The 17,812-nt window shown below is 43.4% G+C and overlaps 1 protein-coding gene across 10 annotated transcripts in view; it reads right to left on the reverse strand.

Annotated features, from left to right (window-relative positions):
• Positions 1-17,812, reverse strand: part of LOC139760174 (cytochrome P450 3A30-like) — a 48,841-nt gene that overhangs the window by 4,224 nt on the left and 26,805 nt on the right. For all 10 annotated transcript variants that reach the window (XR_011715268.1, XM_071683107.1, XM_071683101.1 and 7 more), the window contains exon 5: positions 10,935-11,078. Coding sequence is in view for 9 of the 10 variants with exons in the window: in XM_071683107.1 (XP_071539208.1) it covers positions 10,935-11,078 (144 nt within the window). In the remaining variant the exon portion in view is untranslated. The remainder of the gene's footprint in view (positions 1-10,934; positions 11,079-17,812) is intronic.

Consider the following 17,812-nt stretch of genomic DNA (forward strand, 5'->3'; position numbering starts at 1 on the left):
TCCTTGAATTTTGTTTTCCTGGTGTGCGGTTAGTAAATGAATAAATTCGTACTCCAGAAGACGCTTGGTCACAGAAAATGAAGTAGAAGCTTGGGTTTGTTCTGCTTATCCAAGATGCGACAGATACTGGGAAAGGCTATCATTAATCAAGAGATGATTCGTAAGGGCGCGATCCCTACATTGTTCCCAAGCCCTTCCCTCCACGGTAATAGCCAATGTGGGAACCTAGTGATTATGGCAACACTAATGTCTACATGTCTTCATAGATTCCCAATTTTAATAGGTGGTGCAGGAAACGCTAACTACTGTGTAAGTTAACAACAGGGGGTATACACAAAGTTTGGATAGTGAAAAAAAGTTAATTGGAAGGAAGATGTGTATGGACACACTAAGGGGAAGACAGTAGATCAGACTGCTGATGGCAAAGGTAGAAATAAGTATAGAGATTGGCAGTTAAGAAATGTGTTTGGAATACCTCACCTTACCTTCACAGGATCACCCAGCACCGCTTACCTTACAGTGTGGCCTGACGAACGGGAGTAGCAAACTGCCCTGCCCAGACGTACACTTTCCCGCTACGTCAAACCATCTTCGGGAATGGTACCCGCCATGATATCTTTTTTTTTTTTGGGGGGGGGGGGATGACCAAGTCCCGCCTCCCACGAACGCACAAGGGGGAAACAACTCCGCCAGCCCGAGGGCCGACACCTGATGAACAAGGCAGGCGACCGACTGTTAACCTGTGTTCGTAGACCACATCCTGTAAAGGGGGTGGGTCCAGGTTAGGGCTTCCACGGAGCACACCTTAAGGTCCCGGTAGGAAAGCCCTATCCCTCTGAGAGCACACTTGACACCATGCTCCACGCCAGTCAACAGTGGTCCGTGTCTCGTGCCTCCTCAGTTATTACTTCCCGCGTTGTTCCAGAGCCTCTCCTGCCTGCAGTCAGGATTCATACTTTGGATGGCATGACGCACTGCTCCACACCTGGCTCGTTCGGGGTCATGATTCACACCGCTTGATGGCGTCTGTGACCTCATTTGCCAAGTACAAACCCGGGTGCAGTGACCGAAAGGTCTTATTCAACATCACCACGGGAACCTCAGCAACGCCTCTTTCCTCCTGCAACATAACCATGGGATCTCAGCCACGCCTCCTCACTCCTGCAACACAACTGTAGAACCTTAGCAACGCCTCCCTCCGGCAACACAACCATAGAACCTAAGCAACGCCTTCTCTCTCCTGCAGCACAATCGTGGAACCTCAGTAACGCCTCCCTCGTGTAACACAATTATGGGACCTCAGCAACACCACCTCCCTCCTGCAGCACAACCACAGAGCCTCGCCAACGCGCCCATCCTTATGCAGCAGCACCAGAGACCACGAGGCTCTTGCCTCACCTCTCCTCCTGCTCCTGCATCAGTTGTAGCCATTGTCCGCGTAACTGGCCCATTTATTGCACACGCTTGTATATTTCAGCATGGTGATGTTGTGTTACCCATGTTCTTGGAAGCAATTGCACGTTCACATCTCCATAACCTGACGCTACACCATCACACGGGAAACTATTCAGAGATTAAGTACTTTGCTTCGTTCAAACTTTTTCCATGACAACTCTACTCCCTCTGAGGGTCAGCAATCATGGGAACGCCTTATTATAAGGGCAAGAGCAGGAATTTCAGAATACGGACTAATAAATAGTTATAAAAACGAGTGACTGGTTTATTGATCAAATAAATTTCACGTCTCTACAAGCTCTGCAGTTATGTAGCGTTGGTATTGTTGTATGTCAACCCGCCAGGTGGTGCAGGTAACGTCGTCTGCGAACAGCTCGGTTAAGTGTCTATGTATTCAACTACAGACGTGATAATGGTTATAGCAGAATAAAGCTTTGGAACCATGGCACTGCAACCATGGCGCCGGATCCGCTACGTAGCGTTGGAATTACGGTGTTGGAACCGTGGCGTTGGTTGTGTATGATATAGTTAACGACTTCTGAAACTTCCAGATTTATTTTTCATGCTGGCAGCTCTGAATTAGGCTCCAGCACTTTAACAATTTCCAGAAAAAAAATCAAATTAACAACTCATAATACTTTTGATATATTTGAAATTTGATCTATACCTTTTCAAGTTTCTCGTTATACGAAGGTATTTCTGTTTACGTGAGCAGCGGCCATATTGGATGGTGGACGGGGCTGCCAGACAGTTGTGGAGGGAGCTACCTAAAGACACACCCCTGTTAAGTCTGGTTCAGGTCGGGTCAGGAGTTACGGAAGACGAGACTGAGGTGTGAACGTTACCGGACGGACGGTGTTTGGCCAGGTGAGCTGATGACGGTTTGGTAGTCCAAGGAATGAATAGTTATAAAAAACGAGTGACTGGTTTATTGATCAAATAAATTTCACGTCTCTACACATGATAGATTCCAGCCTCCATAGAAGCTCTGCAGTTATGTAGTGTTGGTATTGTTGTATGTCAACCCGCCAGGTGGTGCAGGTAACGTCGTCTGTGAACAGCTCGGTTAAGTGTCTATGTATTCAACTACAGACGTGATAACTGTTATAGCAGGATAAAACTTTGGAACCATGGCACTGCAACCATGGCGCCGGATCCGCTACGTAGCGTTGGAATTATGGTGTTGGAACCGTGGCGTTGGTTGTGTACGATATAGTTAACGACTTCTGAAAATTCTAGATTTATCTTTCATGCTGGAAGCTCTGAATTAGGCTCCTGCACTTTAACAATTTCCAGGAAAAAAAAATCAAATTAACAGCATAATACTTTTGATATTTGAAATTTGATCTATACCTTTACAAGAGTTTCTAGTTATACGAAGGTATTTCTGTTTACATGAGCAGCGGCCATATTGGATGGTGGACGGGGCTGCCAGACAGTTGTGGAGGGAGCTACCTAAAGACACACCTCTGTTAAGTGTGGTTCAGGTTGGGTCAGGAGTTACGGAAGACGAGACTGAGGTTTGAATGTTACCGGACGGACGGTGTTTGGCCAGGTGAGCTGATGACGGTTTAGTAGTCCAAGGAATGAATAGTTATAAAAAACGAGTGACTGGTTTATTGATCAAATAAATTTCACGTCTCTACACATGATAGATTCCAGCCTCCATAGAAGCTCTGCAGTTATGTAGTGTTGGTATTGTTGTATGTCAACCCGCCAGGTGGTGCAGGTAACGTCGTCTGTGAACAGCTCGGTTAAGTGTCTATGTATTCAACTACAGACGTGGTAACTGTTATAGCAGAATAAAACTTTGGAACCATGGCACTGCAACCATGGCGCCGGATCCGCTACGTAGCGTTGGAATTATGGTGTTGGAACCGTGGCGTTGGTTGTGTACGATATAGTTAACGACTTCTGAAAATTCTAGATTTATCTTTCATGCTGGAAGCTCTGAATTAGGCTCCAGCACAATTTCCAGAAAAAAAAAAATTAACAACTCATAATACTTTTGATGTATTTGAAATTTGACCTATGCCTTTACAAGAGTTTCTAGTTATACGAAGGTATTTCTGTTTACATGAGCAGCGGCCTTACTCGATCAAGTAAGGAGGGAGCTACCTAAAGACACACCCCTGTTAAGTCTGGTTCAGGTCGGGTCAGGAGTTACGGAAGACGAGACTGAGGTGTGAACGTTACCGGACGGACGGTGTTTGCCCAGGTGAGCTGATGACGGTTTGGTAGCCCAAGGAACATTTCAGACATCATAAAAAACATCTTATTGACTAATATTCATTCTCTACCGTTAGGTCATGTTTATCCATATCACTTTGCCATTTCTCAAGAATATATATATATATATATATATATATATATATATATATATATATATATATATATATATATATAACATACAAACCTCCAAACAGCCAGGATCGAACCCGGGAACCCTGTGCAACAGGCGGGAGCGCTACCGCTAGGCTATGATCCGCGTTGTACAGTTAGGTTCGGTAAAATGCTATCTGCTGGCTTTGTGAGCCTGATGGGAAATGACTGGTGTAGACCCCGTTGCTCACCAACGTGAGGCGAAGCGTATTCGAGTACATAATATTCGAATAGTCATTTCCCTATAAGGGACGATCATAGCCTAGTGGTAAGGCTCCCGCCTGTTGCACAGGGGTCCCGCGTTCGATCCTGGCTGTTTGGAGGTTTGTATGTTTTATGAAGGTGCGCGTTCATATGCACTTTGTTCGTGTATATATATATATATATATATATATATATATATATATATATATATACTTTGAGATGTTACATAGGGGAAGTTTTATTATCAATACGAATTGTTAAACTGCAAGTGTTATATAGCAGTGAGTGGTGGGGAAATGTAGATGATCACAAAATAGCTTAAAAGAATGTTTAGTGTTAGAGGTTAAGAAACCGACAAAGATTACGATAAGAACATTAGTGATAAAGTGAAAAGTATATTTAAAATCCCGAGCAGGACACATCTGCCTGGGGTCAGCAGATCTCTAACCTTATAGCAACATCGGAGCTGATGCACGAGAGATGCCACACTAGTATATGCAACATTCAATAATTAGAACATTCATAATAATCATTCTGGATATAAAAGCTCTGCGTGACGAACGCTACAAGATGGAACTGGTAGTTTTCAACCAAGTTGGGGTGAAACGCTCATATAATTCGTTTAAGGCCATCGGCCATATGTGACATGGAGATGCAGTTTTACTTTGCATTTATAATGACTCATGCCGGAGGTAGTGATCTAACCTCAGCCGGACCCCAGCCTTCAGGTTGAGGCTCGCCTGAAGCAAGGCATCTTGTGAGGACTGCTTACCGCTGCGGCAAATGTTCAAGAATGGCCCACTTATGTGCGTGAAGATTGGTAATATCTATCAGTGATGATACGAAGCGCAAGAGGAATATTACCATTCACATTGTTATACCAAAAAGGGCTTCGAAGGGTTTATTTTCTTGGGGTAGAAAAATGGCTTTTTGCTCTTGCCGATTTGGAGAGATTAGGGGGGCGGGGGGCACTGGGGTAGTTTCCCCACAGCTATATAAAAACCATGCCCTGATCTGAGTCCAGATAGTCCAAACCCACATCGGTCATGTGGGAAGCGACGTGACTCACTTCCCACACCTCAGTACCTTACGCTAGAAACCTGGGACCGGTGCTGGAGACCAGCAGCAGAACACCAGCTGTTGTGTATCCATTTACCAGCACCCTGATTGTGAGACTGATCTCAGTCCACTGGGGGCTGAATATTGTTGTATTTAGGGTGTACAGAACCCCTTGGGTCTTCGGAAAGCTAGAAGGGATAATCTGAGGATTAAACTTGCCTTTCCTTTAAGCAGGGCAGGAGTTGCTTCATTATGAAAAGCATTTATCTACGCGTCTCAAAACACCCAGGTACAAAAACTGTTTATATCCTTCGCCGTTTAGAAATAATCCAATGTCACACATCAGATGTAAGCACAAAGTCAGCACAACAGGCAAAAGGTATTTATACCCTGAACCTTGAGTACTGTTTGCGCCCAAACAGCAACCTTCTGCTTGGAAGAATCATAAGTGTCTAGCGACCTGAAATTGTTCTTTCATATCCGTTACAGTCAGTAAATCTGTGAAATAAGCAATTGCTTCCACTCCTTGTCTTGTCATTTTGAACTTTCGTTGACCTATTTTGTCATCTAATATCAAGAGTTCCAAGGTCATGCTGGGAAAAAGTAAGAAAAAACCCGAAACCCGAACACAAAATATATAAAATAACCGTTCTGATGGTTCGTATTACGATAAACCCACTGACACGAGAACATACCCTACTTTGTGTTCAAGTGGCCAGAAACGATAGTGGACGACCGCTAGCTTTATCAAGTCAGTGAAAACCAGAATGCACCGCTATACTCTGAGCAAGTGAAGTGATCGGTGTAGGTCCGGTGTATACCCTGCCACCTGACCTCCGCTCCGTGATGACATCGGCCACAACAAGTTAGTGCAAGGCTGTAAGTCCCTTGCTTGTGAACGAGCGTGTGTCAACCTTACATAATTTACGATAGTAGTAAGAGGGGAATCCTCTTGAATATATCTGGGATTAAAGCAGTGACTTACCTTCTCACCGGCATATGCTGTTTCTTGCTGTTAGAGTTGTGTCCGGAGGAGGAAGAAAATAATCTAAAAGAGGTTTGAGGCTGACGAGGACAGTGATGAGTACAATGGAAGTCTGATGCTGAGGTGTATGTCCAGAATGGGATCTTACGTCCAGTTAGGTCCCGCTTTGCCATCATCAGACTCCAGATGTTTGTGTTCCTCAAAACAACGTTCTCTCTATATCCCTCGAGTCTTTCACAGACGGATTGACCGTAGGGAACTATGCCCAACACGACATAACTGGCTTTTCCAAACTACGGAGGTTAACAATCCATGACAGCCAGACTCCCACTACCAAAAGTAGCTAAGCCACGGCACAGCCGTCTTAGCTTCACAACAGGAGAAGCGCCAGTGACCTAGATATAGGTTTAACCTTCCTGACCCTGGAGTTAGCTGAGAGTGGGAGCTGGTAATGGTGATATTATGGATCAGTTTCAAGGATTGTTTGATATTATAATGACCCCGCCAGTAATGTCTCTTGCTCGCGTATGAGTCTAACTTGGTGGTTCGTCCTGAGCCAGGCTTTTGGGGTGCCATCCAAATGAATGCCTCAGAGAACACCTGGTGTTTGACATCATAACACCTGCACCCGGGCTGGCCCACTCTGTCCTTTACAAGTGCTCGTGAAGACGGCCATCTCTCTCAGTCAGCATGGAGGTGTTGACCGAGGGAGCCAGTCTGCCGGGGGTGTAAACCCTCCGTCAACAGACATCACTTAAACCCCAACGCGTTGCTCCTCAACAGATGGGCTCGTGTGCCTACCTCGCATCCTCCTTCGTGTGCAGATTATTAATGAGTATCCATCATTTCATTCCCCTCACGCGCTTAATTTGACTCTCAGAAATAGTAATCAGTTCGCACCTGAGGTCATAGTCTATCTTAACATCTTTGTGTACATATTATCACGCACAATCTTAAGACGCGCATAGAATTTGATGTATATCAGGTTAAGATGGATGTAGTGAGACAAGTAGAGCAATATCAATACTGTGCAAAGCTTTTCGCTGAAGAACTTTTAGTTTTCGGGATCGTCTGTATATCAGGTTCGAAATGTATGTTACTGGTGCAGAAGGTCGGTATTTGGTTAGGAATGTCTATATTAGGTTCAAAATATTTATATCTAGTTCAGAATGTCTTTATAAGGATGAGAATATCTATATCTGGTTCTAACTTTCAATATCTGGTTGAATACGTCTGTTTCTAGTTCGGAATGTCTATCTAGTGCAGAATATTTATATTTGGTTCAGAATGTATCAGTATTTGGTATGGCATGTCTATGTTCTGAATGTCTATATCTGGTTCTGAATGATACATTTGGTTCAGAACGTCTATGTCTAGTTCAGAACAAACCATTCGTTTGAGGTCAATTGCTTATCTTTTAGTCCCATAGATGTTAGGATAAAGGTTTGGTTCACACTCTTGTTCAACAGGAAACTCTGCCTGACGACACCTACATCACTTGACCTGCTCGTCCATTTCACAGCCTTTGCACAAACCTTTCCTGAAGCATTTTCTTTGTTGTCACAGAATCTGCTCGATCTGTTGATGGTTTCAGTTCTACTGTCACTTGAGTTCCATCAGAGGTCTTCCCATCATTCCATTAGTGTTTGGTTCCCAACATGAAAATTTGGACAATTCATATATTACAATATGCAGAGCAGTGATACTGGCTCCTTCTCTCTACTAATAGGTAAGCAGGTCTTCAACATTGATATAACGCCGGTTCGTGGTAAACCTGTGTTAACATGAGATAGCAAAAATGTGTTTGACGCAGAAAACGTTATATAACACAAGCGTATAGTATAGAGCACTGCGTGTATCGTAAATACATATTAGATACGTAAATGAAAAAAAGGAAACATCTGGATGTCATATATCTGCTGGGGAAGGGCGAAAGGACGAAGATTAAGACAGGAATTAAAGTCTCAGATACATACAAAGATTTGGTCATCAGTGAGTGGCATGTACTTGAAGGATTGGGTCGGCATTGCTTGCGATGCGAAGAGGAGGGAGAAATTTCAAAGGCTGGTCCAGTTTTACGAGGCGTGTAAACGTGGTACGGGGGTTGGAGATGTATTCCGATAAGACTGAGTTAGTTTCTGAGAGGATAGAGAAGAGTGCGATAGATTCTGCGACGCCATCCAGGATAAAGCTAGTGAATGGAAGACTAAAGCTAGGATGGTTAACAAACAGTTGAAAGAGGTTAGATGATGTAAGTATTTGGTATCGGGGATCTTTACGGTGCAAATGCTGCACAACGGAAGAGGGGAAATAAAAGTTATTTAAAAAGGAAATGTGAATGCATGTTTGGGTACGTTATAAGATACCACGAATGAGAGAAAAAAGTATAACATAATTCTGCTAGACCTAACTTTTTTGCAATGTAATCTGTGGACCTGAAGTGCAACAAGACTGTCGTAGAATTCCGACAGCTATATTGTGCTGTCTGAGACTTGCAGCTTAGGGGCAGCAGATGGGATTTTTTTTTTTTTTTTATGTTGAAGGCTTCAGTCATGGACGAAAGTCCACATCAAGTCCGGGCTATCATTGAAATATAGAGAGAATTACGAAACGGAAAAAGTAAAGGCAAGGGAAAGTATTTACGAATTTTTGAGAGAAAAAACACCTGTCTTTTGAAATGTGCCAGGTCCTAGTTATTAGGGAAGCTTCGACGTGTAGGGAAAGAAGTAGGTATCAAAACGGCCCACCCTTGAGTTGCCGACAGTCACAATAATCATGTGATGCAGCAGCCTGCCTGCTTGCCGAGTATTGCGTGGTCTAGCTAGTGGCGATGGCACGCAAGCAGCCAGCTCTCGGGGGCAAAACCCAAAGTAATACCTATAGAAGAGGGGAAGTAAACCAACATTGTGGCGTAGGGCAAAGGGGTCAAGTTTGTAAGTTAGCCTGGGACATTGTATAGGTCGGACCGCTTTCGTCTCAACTCTGCCAAGTAAGGATACACAGTTGGAACTACCCCAAATTTGAGGAGCAGTACTCCATACAAGGACGAATCAATCCCTTGTATACACGGATCAACTATTCAGAGGGGAAGTTTTGACATCTAAAGAGGACCCCCAGTTTCTTAGAGGCAGACTTTGCTATTCCCGTAATGTGGGGTTTCCAAGGAAGAATGGATATTACAGTAATACCGTCAAAGGAAAGACGAGAGTTGTAAGGAGTTTTCGATAGAGAGATGGGGAGAAATTGGGTCTTGGAGGCTTTAAGCTTAACAAGATCTGGTGTACCCCACTGAGATATCCTGTCCAAGTCTGAGTTTATTGAGGTAGCTGTGTCAAGACGAGATGCAGATTGAGTATAAGAGGAAACAGAATTAAAGAATGTTGATGCCTTCAATATTGGATCGTCAGCGTATGAGTGCACTGGATTATTTGTGGAGGAGAGGTAATCGTTGAAAAGGAGAAAAATTGTAGGGGATTGGACAGAACCTTGAGGGACACCACTGTTGATGGAGAAAAGTGGGGCGGCTGATTCAGCAACAACCACAGAGATAGATGGGCTGGAGAGGAAGCTAGATATCACGGAGTAAAGTGAGGGAGGGAAGCCAAAAAAAAGGGAGCGTAGAGATGAGACCCCGATCCCACACCCTGTCAAAAGTCTTATATATGTCAAGGTCCACTACATATGACTCCAAAATCTGTCGAAGATGATGACCAGACATTAGTAAGGTAGGATAGAATTTATCACCAGTGGATCTCGCCTTACGGAAGCCATACTGGTGATCAGAGAGAAGATTGATTTTCAAAGTGTTTAAGGATATAGGAGTTGAAGAGGAATTCAAAGACTCTGGAAATGGTAGACGTCAAAGCAACAGGACAATAGTTAGAGGGGTCACAACGGTCACCTTTCTTAAAGATGGGATGTATCAATGCATGTTTCCAAGGAGAAAGATTTGGTTTCCAAGGAAAAGATTTGGTTTTTAAACAGAAACGGAACAGACGGGCAAGCACAGGTGCAAATTCAATGGCACACTTTCAGTACACGGGGATGGATGTCTTTAGGACCATAAGCCTTGATTTTGTCCAGAGAAAGAAGCGCTTTTCGTACAGTCCGAAAAGAAATAACGGGAAGAGGCGTACAATTAGTAAGAGGAGCATCAAGGGGAGGGGGAAGTGAAGGACTATTAGTCATCCACGGTGGAGATAGAGGAGAAACGGGAGCCAAAGAATGTTCCTTTGTCAACGGGAGAGACAGCTATAGTTAACGTCAGAACGGAAAAGTGATGGAAAGGTTGAGCGACAGAATTTGTTAGAGATGCCCTTGGCTGAAGACCAGAAAGACCTATCCGTGGAGGAGGAGGAGAGGTAATCGCACTTCCTTTAAGGAATGGGTTATAACGAGTGTATTTCAGACGTGGGATGTTGGAGGAAGGAAAGGACTTGGAGTGTGGTGACATAACAGATTAAGGAAAGTAACTTGAAGTGATCTGGTCGCTTGGAGAGGATGTAGGATGCGGGAAAGTCACCCTGCTGGCAGGGGAAAGCCGGGGAGAAAACCCAGGAAGTCGTGATGCAGGATGGACCCTGCTAAACAAGGTTTAATTGGATAGATCACTTAGGAAACATTTCTTGCTGAGGTAATAGAGGCGTCATGAAATAATAATAATAATGATAATAATAATAATAATGATAATAATAATAATAATAATAATAATAATAATAATAATAATGATGATAATAGTAATAATAATAATAATAATAATAATAATAATAATAATATAATAATGATGATAATAATAATACAGTAGAATAAAGAAGAATGATGATAAAACTGTTATAGTAAGACAATATACCTGTAAGTTTTGATTACCCTGGCCAGCGTCAGTTTAGCCTCCAGCTGAGCAAACCTCATCCCAGGGCAGTTCCTGGGACCTGCACCGAAGGGCAGGTAAGACATGGGGTGATGTGACTCCGCCGCCTTGGCGTCCGGTGAGAACCTGACAACAGAAAAGTGCGAGTTAGCACCAAGACAGTAACGCTTCAGATTACGGAACTGTATGGACTACGATACTGTATGAACGACGATACCGTATTAATGATGATACCCGATTTATACTAAGCTACAAAAACATTGATCATTTTATTAATATATACTTAATCGCTGTTTCCCGCGTCAGCGAGGTAGCGCCAGGAAACAGACGAAGAATGGCCCATCCACTCATATTGACATATACATACATAATAGCCCATACACGCATGTATACATGCATATACATATCAACATATACACATACATACATATACATACACAAACATATACATATATACACATGTACATATTCATACTTGCTTGCCTTCATCCATTCATGGCGCTATCCCGCCCCACAGGAAACAGTATCGCTACTCCCGCTCCGGCGAGGTAGCGCCAGGAAAAACGGACAAAAAAAGACCACATTCGTTCACACTTAGTCTCAAGCTGTCATATGTAATGCCCCGAAACCACAGCTCCCTATCCTTATCCAGGCCCCATAGACCTTTCCATGGTTTACCCCAGAGGCTTCATATGCCATGGTTCAGTCCATTGACAGCATGTCGACCACGATATACCACATCATTCCAATTCACCCTATTCTTTGCACGCCTTTCACCCTCCTGTATGTTCAGGCCCCGATCGCTCAAAATCTTGCTCTCCATCCTTCCACCTCCAATTTGGTCTCCCGCTTCTCTTTATTCCCTCCACCTCTGACACATGTATCCTCTTTGTCAATCTTTTCTCACTCATTCTCTCCATATGTCCGAACCATTTCAACACACCCTCTTGTGCTCTCTCAACCACATTCTATTTATTACCACACATCTCTTTTACCCTTTCATTACTCACTCGATCAAACCACCTCACACCACATATTGTCCTCAGATATTTTTTATCCAACACATCCACCCTCCTCCGTACAACCTTATCTGTAGCCCATGCCTCGCAACGATATAACATTGTTAGAGCTACTATTCCTTCAAACATACCCATTTTTGCTCTCCGAGATAACGTTCTCTTCTTCCACACATTCTTCATCGCTCCCAAAACCTTCGCCCCCCTCCCCACCCTGTAACTCACTTCCGCTTCCATGGTTCCATCCGCTGCTAAGTCCACTCCCAGATATCTAAAACACTTCACTTTCTCCAACTCTTCTCCATTCGAACTTACATCCCAGTTTACTCATCCTTCAACCCTACTGAACCTAATTTCCTTGCTCTTATTCACATTTACTCTCGGTTTTCTCCTTTCAAACACTTTTCCAAACTCAGTCACCAACTTCTGCATTTTCTCACTCGAATCAGCCACGAGAGCGTATCATCAGCGAACAACTGACTCACTTACAAAGCCCTCTCATCCACAACAGACTGCATAGTCGCCCCTCTCTCCAAAACTCTTGCATTTACGTCCGTAACCATTCCATCCATAAACAGATTAAATGACCATACGGACATCACAAACCCCTGCCGCAGACCGACCTTCACTGTGAACCAATCACTTTCCTTTCTTTCTACTCGCACAAATCTCTTACAGTTGGTAAAAACTTTTCACTGCTTCTAGCAACTTTCCTCCCGTAACATATACTCTTAATACCTTCCACAAAGCATCTCTATCAACCCTATCATATGTCTTCTCCAGATCCATAGATGACACATACTAATCCATCTATTTTTCTAAGTATTTCCCACATACATTCTTCAAAGCAAACACCTGATCCACACATCCTCTACCACTTCTGAAACCACACTGCTCTTCCCCAGTCTGATGCTCTGTACAAGCCTTTACCCTCTCAATCAATACCCTCCCTTATAATTTCCCAGGAATACTCAACAAATTTATGCCTCTGTAATTTGAGCTTCTTCTTTCACACACTTTACCAAACTCAGCCACCAGCTTCTGCAGTTTCTCAACCGAATCAGCCACCAACGCTGTATCAGCGAAAAACAACTGACTCACTTCCCAAGCTCTCTCGTCCACAACAGACGGCATACGTGCCCCTCTTTCCAAACCTCTTGCATTCACCTCCCTAACAACCCCATCCATAAACAAATTAAACAACCATGGAGACATCACGCACCCCTGCCGCAAACCAACATTCACTGAGGACCAATCACTTTCCTCTCTTACTACACGTACACATGCCTTACGTCCTCAATAAAAACTTTTCACTGCTTCTAACAACTTACCTCCCACACCATATATTCTTAATACTTTCCACAGAGCATCTCTATCAACTCTATCATATGCCTTCTCCAGATCCATAAATGCTACATACAAATCCATTTGCTTTTCTAAGTATTTCTCACATACATTCTTCAAAGCAAACACCTGATCCACACATCCTCTACCACTTCTGAAACCACACTGCTCTTCCCCAATCTGATGCTCTGTACATGCCTTCACCCTCTCAATCAGTACCCTCCCATATAATTTCCCAGGAATACTCAACAAACTTATACCTCTGTAATTTGAGCACTCACCTTTATCCCCTTTGCCTTTGTACAACGGCATTATGCAAGCATTCTGCCAATGCTCAGGCACCTCACCATGAGTCATACATACATTAATAACCTAACCAACCAGTCAACAATACAGTCACCCCCTTTTTTAATAAATTCCACCGCAATACCATCCAAACCCGCTGTCTTGCCGGCTTTAATCTTCCGCAAAGCTTTAACTACCTCTTCTCTGTTTATCAAATCATTTTCCCTAACCCTCTCACTTTGCACACCACCTCGACCAAAACACCCTATATCTGCCACTCTGTCATCAAACACATTCAACAAACCTTCAAAATACTCACTCCATCTCCTTCTCACATCACCACTACTTATTATCACCTCCCCATTAGCCCCCTTCACTGATGTTCACATTTGTTCCCTAGTCTTACATACTTTATTTACCTCCTTCCAAAGCATCTTTTTATTCTCCCTAAAATTTAATGATATTCTCTCACCCCAACTCTCATTTGCCCACTTTTTCGCCTCTTGCATCTTTCTCTTGACCTGCCTCTTTCTTTTATACATCTCCCAGTCATTTGCATTATTTCCCTACAAAAATCGTCCAAATGCTTCTCTCTTCCCTTTCACTAATAATCTTACTTCTTCATCCCACCACTCATTACCCTTTCTAATCTGCCCATCTCCCACGCTTCTCATGCCACAAGCATCTTTTGCGCAAGCCGTCACTGCTTCCCTAAATACATCCCATTCCTCCCCCACTCCCTTTATGTCCTTTGTTCTCAACTTTTTCCATTCTGTACTCAGTATCTCCTGGTACTTCCTCACACAAATCTCCTTCCCACGCTCACTTACTCTCACCACTTTCTTCACCCCAATATTCTCTCTTCTTTTCTGAAAACCTCTCCAAATCTTCACCTTCGCCTCCACAAGATAATGATCAGACATCCCTCTAGTTGCACCTCTCAGCCCATTAACATCAAAAAGTCCATCTTTCGCGCGCCTATCAATTAACACGTAATCCAATAACGATCTCTGGCCATCTCTCCTACTTACATACATATACTTATGTATATCTCTCTTTTTGAACCAGGCATTTCCAATCACCAGTCCTTTTTCAGCGCACAAACCTACAAGCTCTTCATCATTTTCATTTACAACACTGAACACCCCATGTACATCAATTATTCCCTCAGCTGCCACATTACTCACCTTTGCATTCAAATCACCTATCACTATAACCCGTTCTCGTGCATCAAAACTATTAACACACTCACTCAGCTGCTCCTAAAACACTTGCCTCTCATGATCTTTCTTCTCATGCCCAGGTGCATATGCACCAATAATCACCCATCTCTCTCCACCCACTTTCAGTTTTACCCATATCAATCTAGAGTTTACTTTCTTGCACTCTATCACATACTCTCACCACTCCTGTTTCAGGAGTAGTACTACTAGTTCCCTTGCTCTTGTCCTCTCACCAACTCCTTACTTTACTCCGAAGACATTCCCGAACCACTCTTTCCCTTTGACCTTGAGCTTCGTTTCACTCAGAGCCAAAACATCCAGGTTCCTTTCCTCAAACATACTACCTATCTCTCCTTTTTTCTCATCTTGGTTACATCCATACACATTTAGACACCTCAATCTGAGCCTTCGAGGAGGATGAGCACTCCCCGTGTGACTCCTTCTTCTGTTTCCCCTTCTAGAAAGTTAAAATACAAGGAGGGGAGGGTTTCTAGCCCCCCGCTCCCGTCCCCTTTAGTCGCCTTCTACGACACGTGAGGAATGCATGGGAAGTATTCTTTCTCCCCTATCCCCAGGGATATATATATATATATATATATATATATATATATATATATATATATATATATATATATATATATATATATATATATAGAAAGAGAAGAGAGAGGCATTTGGACGAGTTTTGCAAGGAAATAGTGCAAATGACTGGGAGATGTATAAAAAAGAAAGAGGCAAGAGGTCAAGAGAAAGATGCAAGAGGTGAAAAAGAGGGCAAATGAGAGCTGGGATGAGAGAGTATAATTAAATTTTAGGGAAAATAAAAAGATGCTTTGGAAGAAGGTAAATAAAGTGCGGGAGACAAGAGAACAAATGCGAACATCGGTGAAGGGGGCAAATGGGTAGGTAATAACAAGTAGTAGTGAAGTGAGAGGGAGATGGAGGGAGGATTTTGAAGGCTTGCTGAATGTGTTTGATGATAGAGTGGCAGATATAAGGTATTTTGGTCGAGGTGGTATGCGAAGTGAGTGTGTCAGGGAGAATGATTGGGTAAACAGAGAAGAGGTAGTGAAAGTTTTGCGGAAGATGAAAGCCGGCAAGACAGCGGGTTTAGATGGTATTGCTGTGGAATTTATTAAAAAAGGGGTGACTGTGTTGTTGACTGGTGAGGATGTTCATTTTATGTATGGTTTATGGTGAAGTGCCTGAGGATTGGCGGAATGCATGTATAGTGCCAATGTACAACGGCAAAGGGGATAAAGGTGTGTTCAAATTACAGAGGTATAAGTTGTTGAGTATTCCTGGGAAATTATATGGGACGGTACTGATGGAGAGGGTCAAGGCATGTACAGAGCACCAGAATGGGGAGGAGCAATGTGGTTTCAGAAGTGGTAGATTTGTGGATCAGGTGTTTGCTCTGAAAAATATATGTGAGAATTACTTAGAAAAGCAGATGGATTTGTATGTAGTATTTATGGATATGGAGATGATAGAGATGCTCTGTGGAAGGTATTAAGAGGATATGGTGTAGGAGGTAGAAAAGCAGTTGGATTTGTATGTAGTATTTATGGATCTGGAGAAGTCATATAATAGAGTTGATAGAGATGCTCTGTGGAAGGTATTAAGAGGATATGGTGTGGGAGGTAAGTTGCTAGAAGCAGTGAAAAGTTCTTATCTGGGTTATAAGGCATGTGTATAAGTAGGAAGAGAGTAAAGTGATTGGTTCTTAGTGAACGTCGGTTTGCGACAGGGGTGTGTGATGTCTCCATGGCTGTTTAATTTGTTTATGGATGGGGTTGTTAGGGAGGTGAATGCAAGAGTTTTGGAGAGAGGGGCAAGTATGCAGTCTGTGGTGGATTAGAGGGCTTGGGAAGTGAGTCAGTTGTTGTTCGCTGATGATACAGTGCTGGTAGCTGATTCGGATGAGAAACTGCACAAGTTGGTGATTAAGTTTGGTAAAGTGTGTGAAAGAAGAAAGCTGAGAGTAAATGTGAATAAGAGCAAGGTTATTAGCTTCAGTAGGGTTGAGGGTCAAGTCAATTGGGAGGTAAGTTTGAATGCAGAAAAACTGAAGGAATTGAAGTGTTTTAGATTTCTTGGAGTGGATTTGGCAGCGGATGGAACCATGGGAGCGGAAGTGAGTCACAGGGTGGGGGAGGGGGCAAAGGTGCTGGGAGCGTTGAAGAATGTGTGGAAGGCGAGAACGTTATCTCGGAGAGTTAAAATGGGTATGTTTGAAGGAATAGTGGTTCCAACAATGTTATATGGTTGTGAGGCGTGGGCGATGGATAGGGTTGTGCGGAGTAGGGTAGTTGCGTTGGAAATGAGATGTTTGAGGACAATATGTGGTGTGAGGTGGTTTGATCGAGTAAGTAACGTAAGGGTAAGAGAGATGTGTGGTAATAAAAAGAGTGTGGTTGAGAGAGCAGAAGAGGGTGTATTGAAATGGTTTGGTCACATGGAGAGAATGAGTGAGGAAATATTGGCAAAGAGGATATATGTGTCAAGGGTGGAGGGAACGAGAAGTGGGAGACCAGATTGGAGGTGGAAGGATGGAATGAAAAATATTTTGAGCGATTGGGGCCTGAACATACAGGAGGGTGAAAGGCGTGCAACGAATAGAGTGAATTGGAATGATGCGATATACCGGGGTCGAGGTGCTGTCATTGGATTGAACCAGGCCATGTGAGGCGTCTGGGGTAAACCATGGAAAGTTTTGTTGGGCCTGGATGTGGGAATGGAGCTGTGGTTTCGGTTCATTACACATGACAGCTAGAGACTGAGTGTGGACGAATGTGGCCTTTGTTGTCTTTCTAGCGCTACCTCGCGCGCTCGCTGGGGGAGGGGATGTCATTTCATGTGTGGCGGGGTGGCGACGGGAATGGCTGAGGGCAGCAAGTATGAATGTGTACATGTGTATAGATGTATATATCTGTGTTTGTATACGTTGAAATGAATAAGTATGTATATGTGCATGTGTGTGCGTTTACCT

The sequence above is a fragment of the Panulirus ornatus genome, chromosome 35, assembly GCF_036320965.1.
Source record: "Panulirus ornatus isolate Po-2019 chromosome 35, ASM3632096v1, whole genome shotgun sequence".
NCBI lineage: Eukaryota > Metazoa > Arthropoda > Malacostraca > Decapoda > Palinuridae > Panulirus > Panulirus ornatus.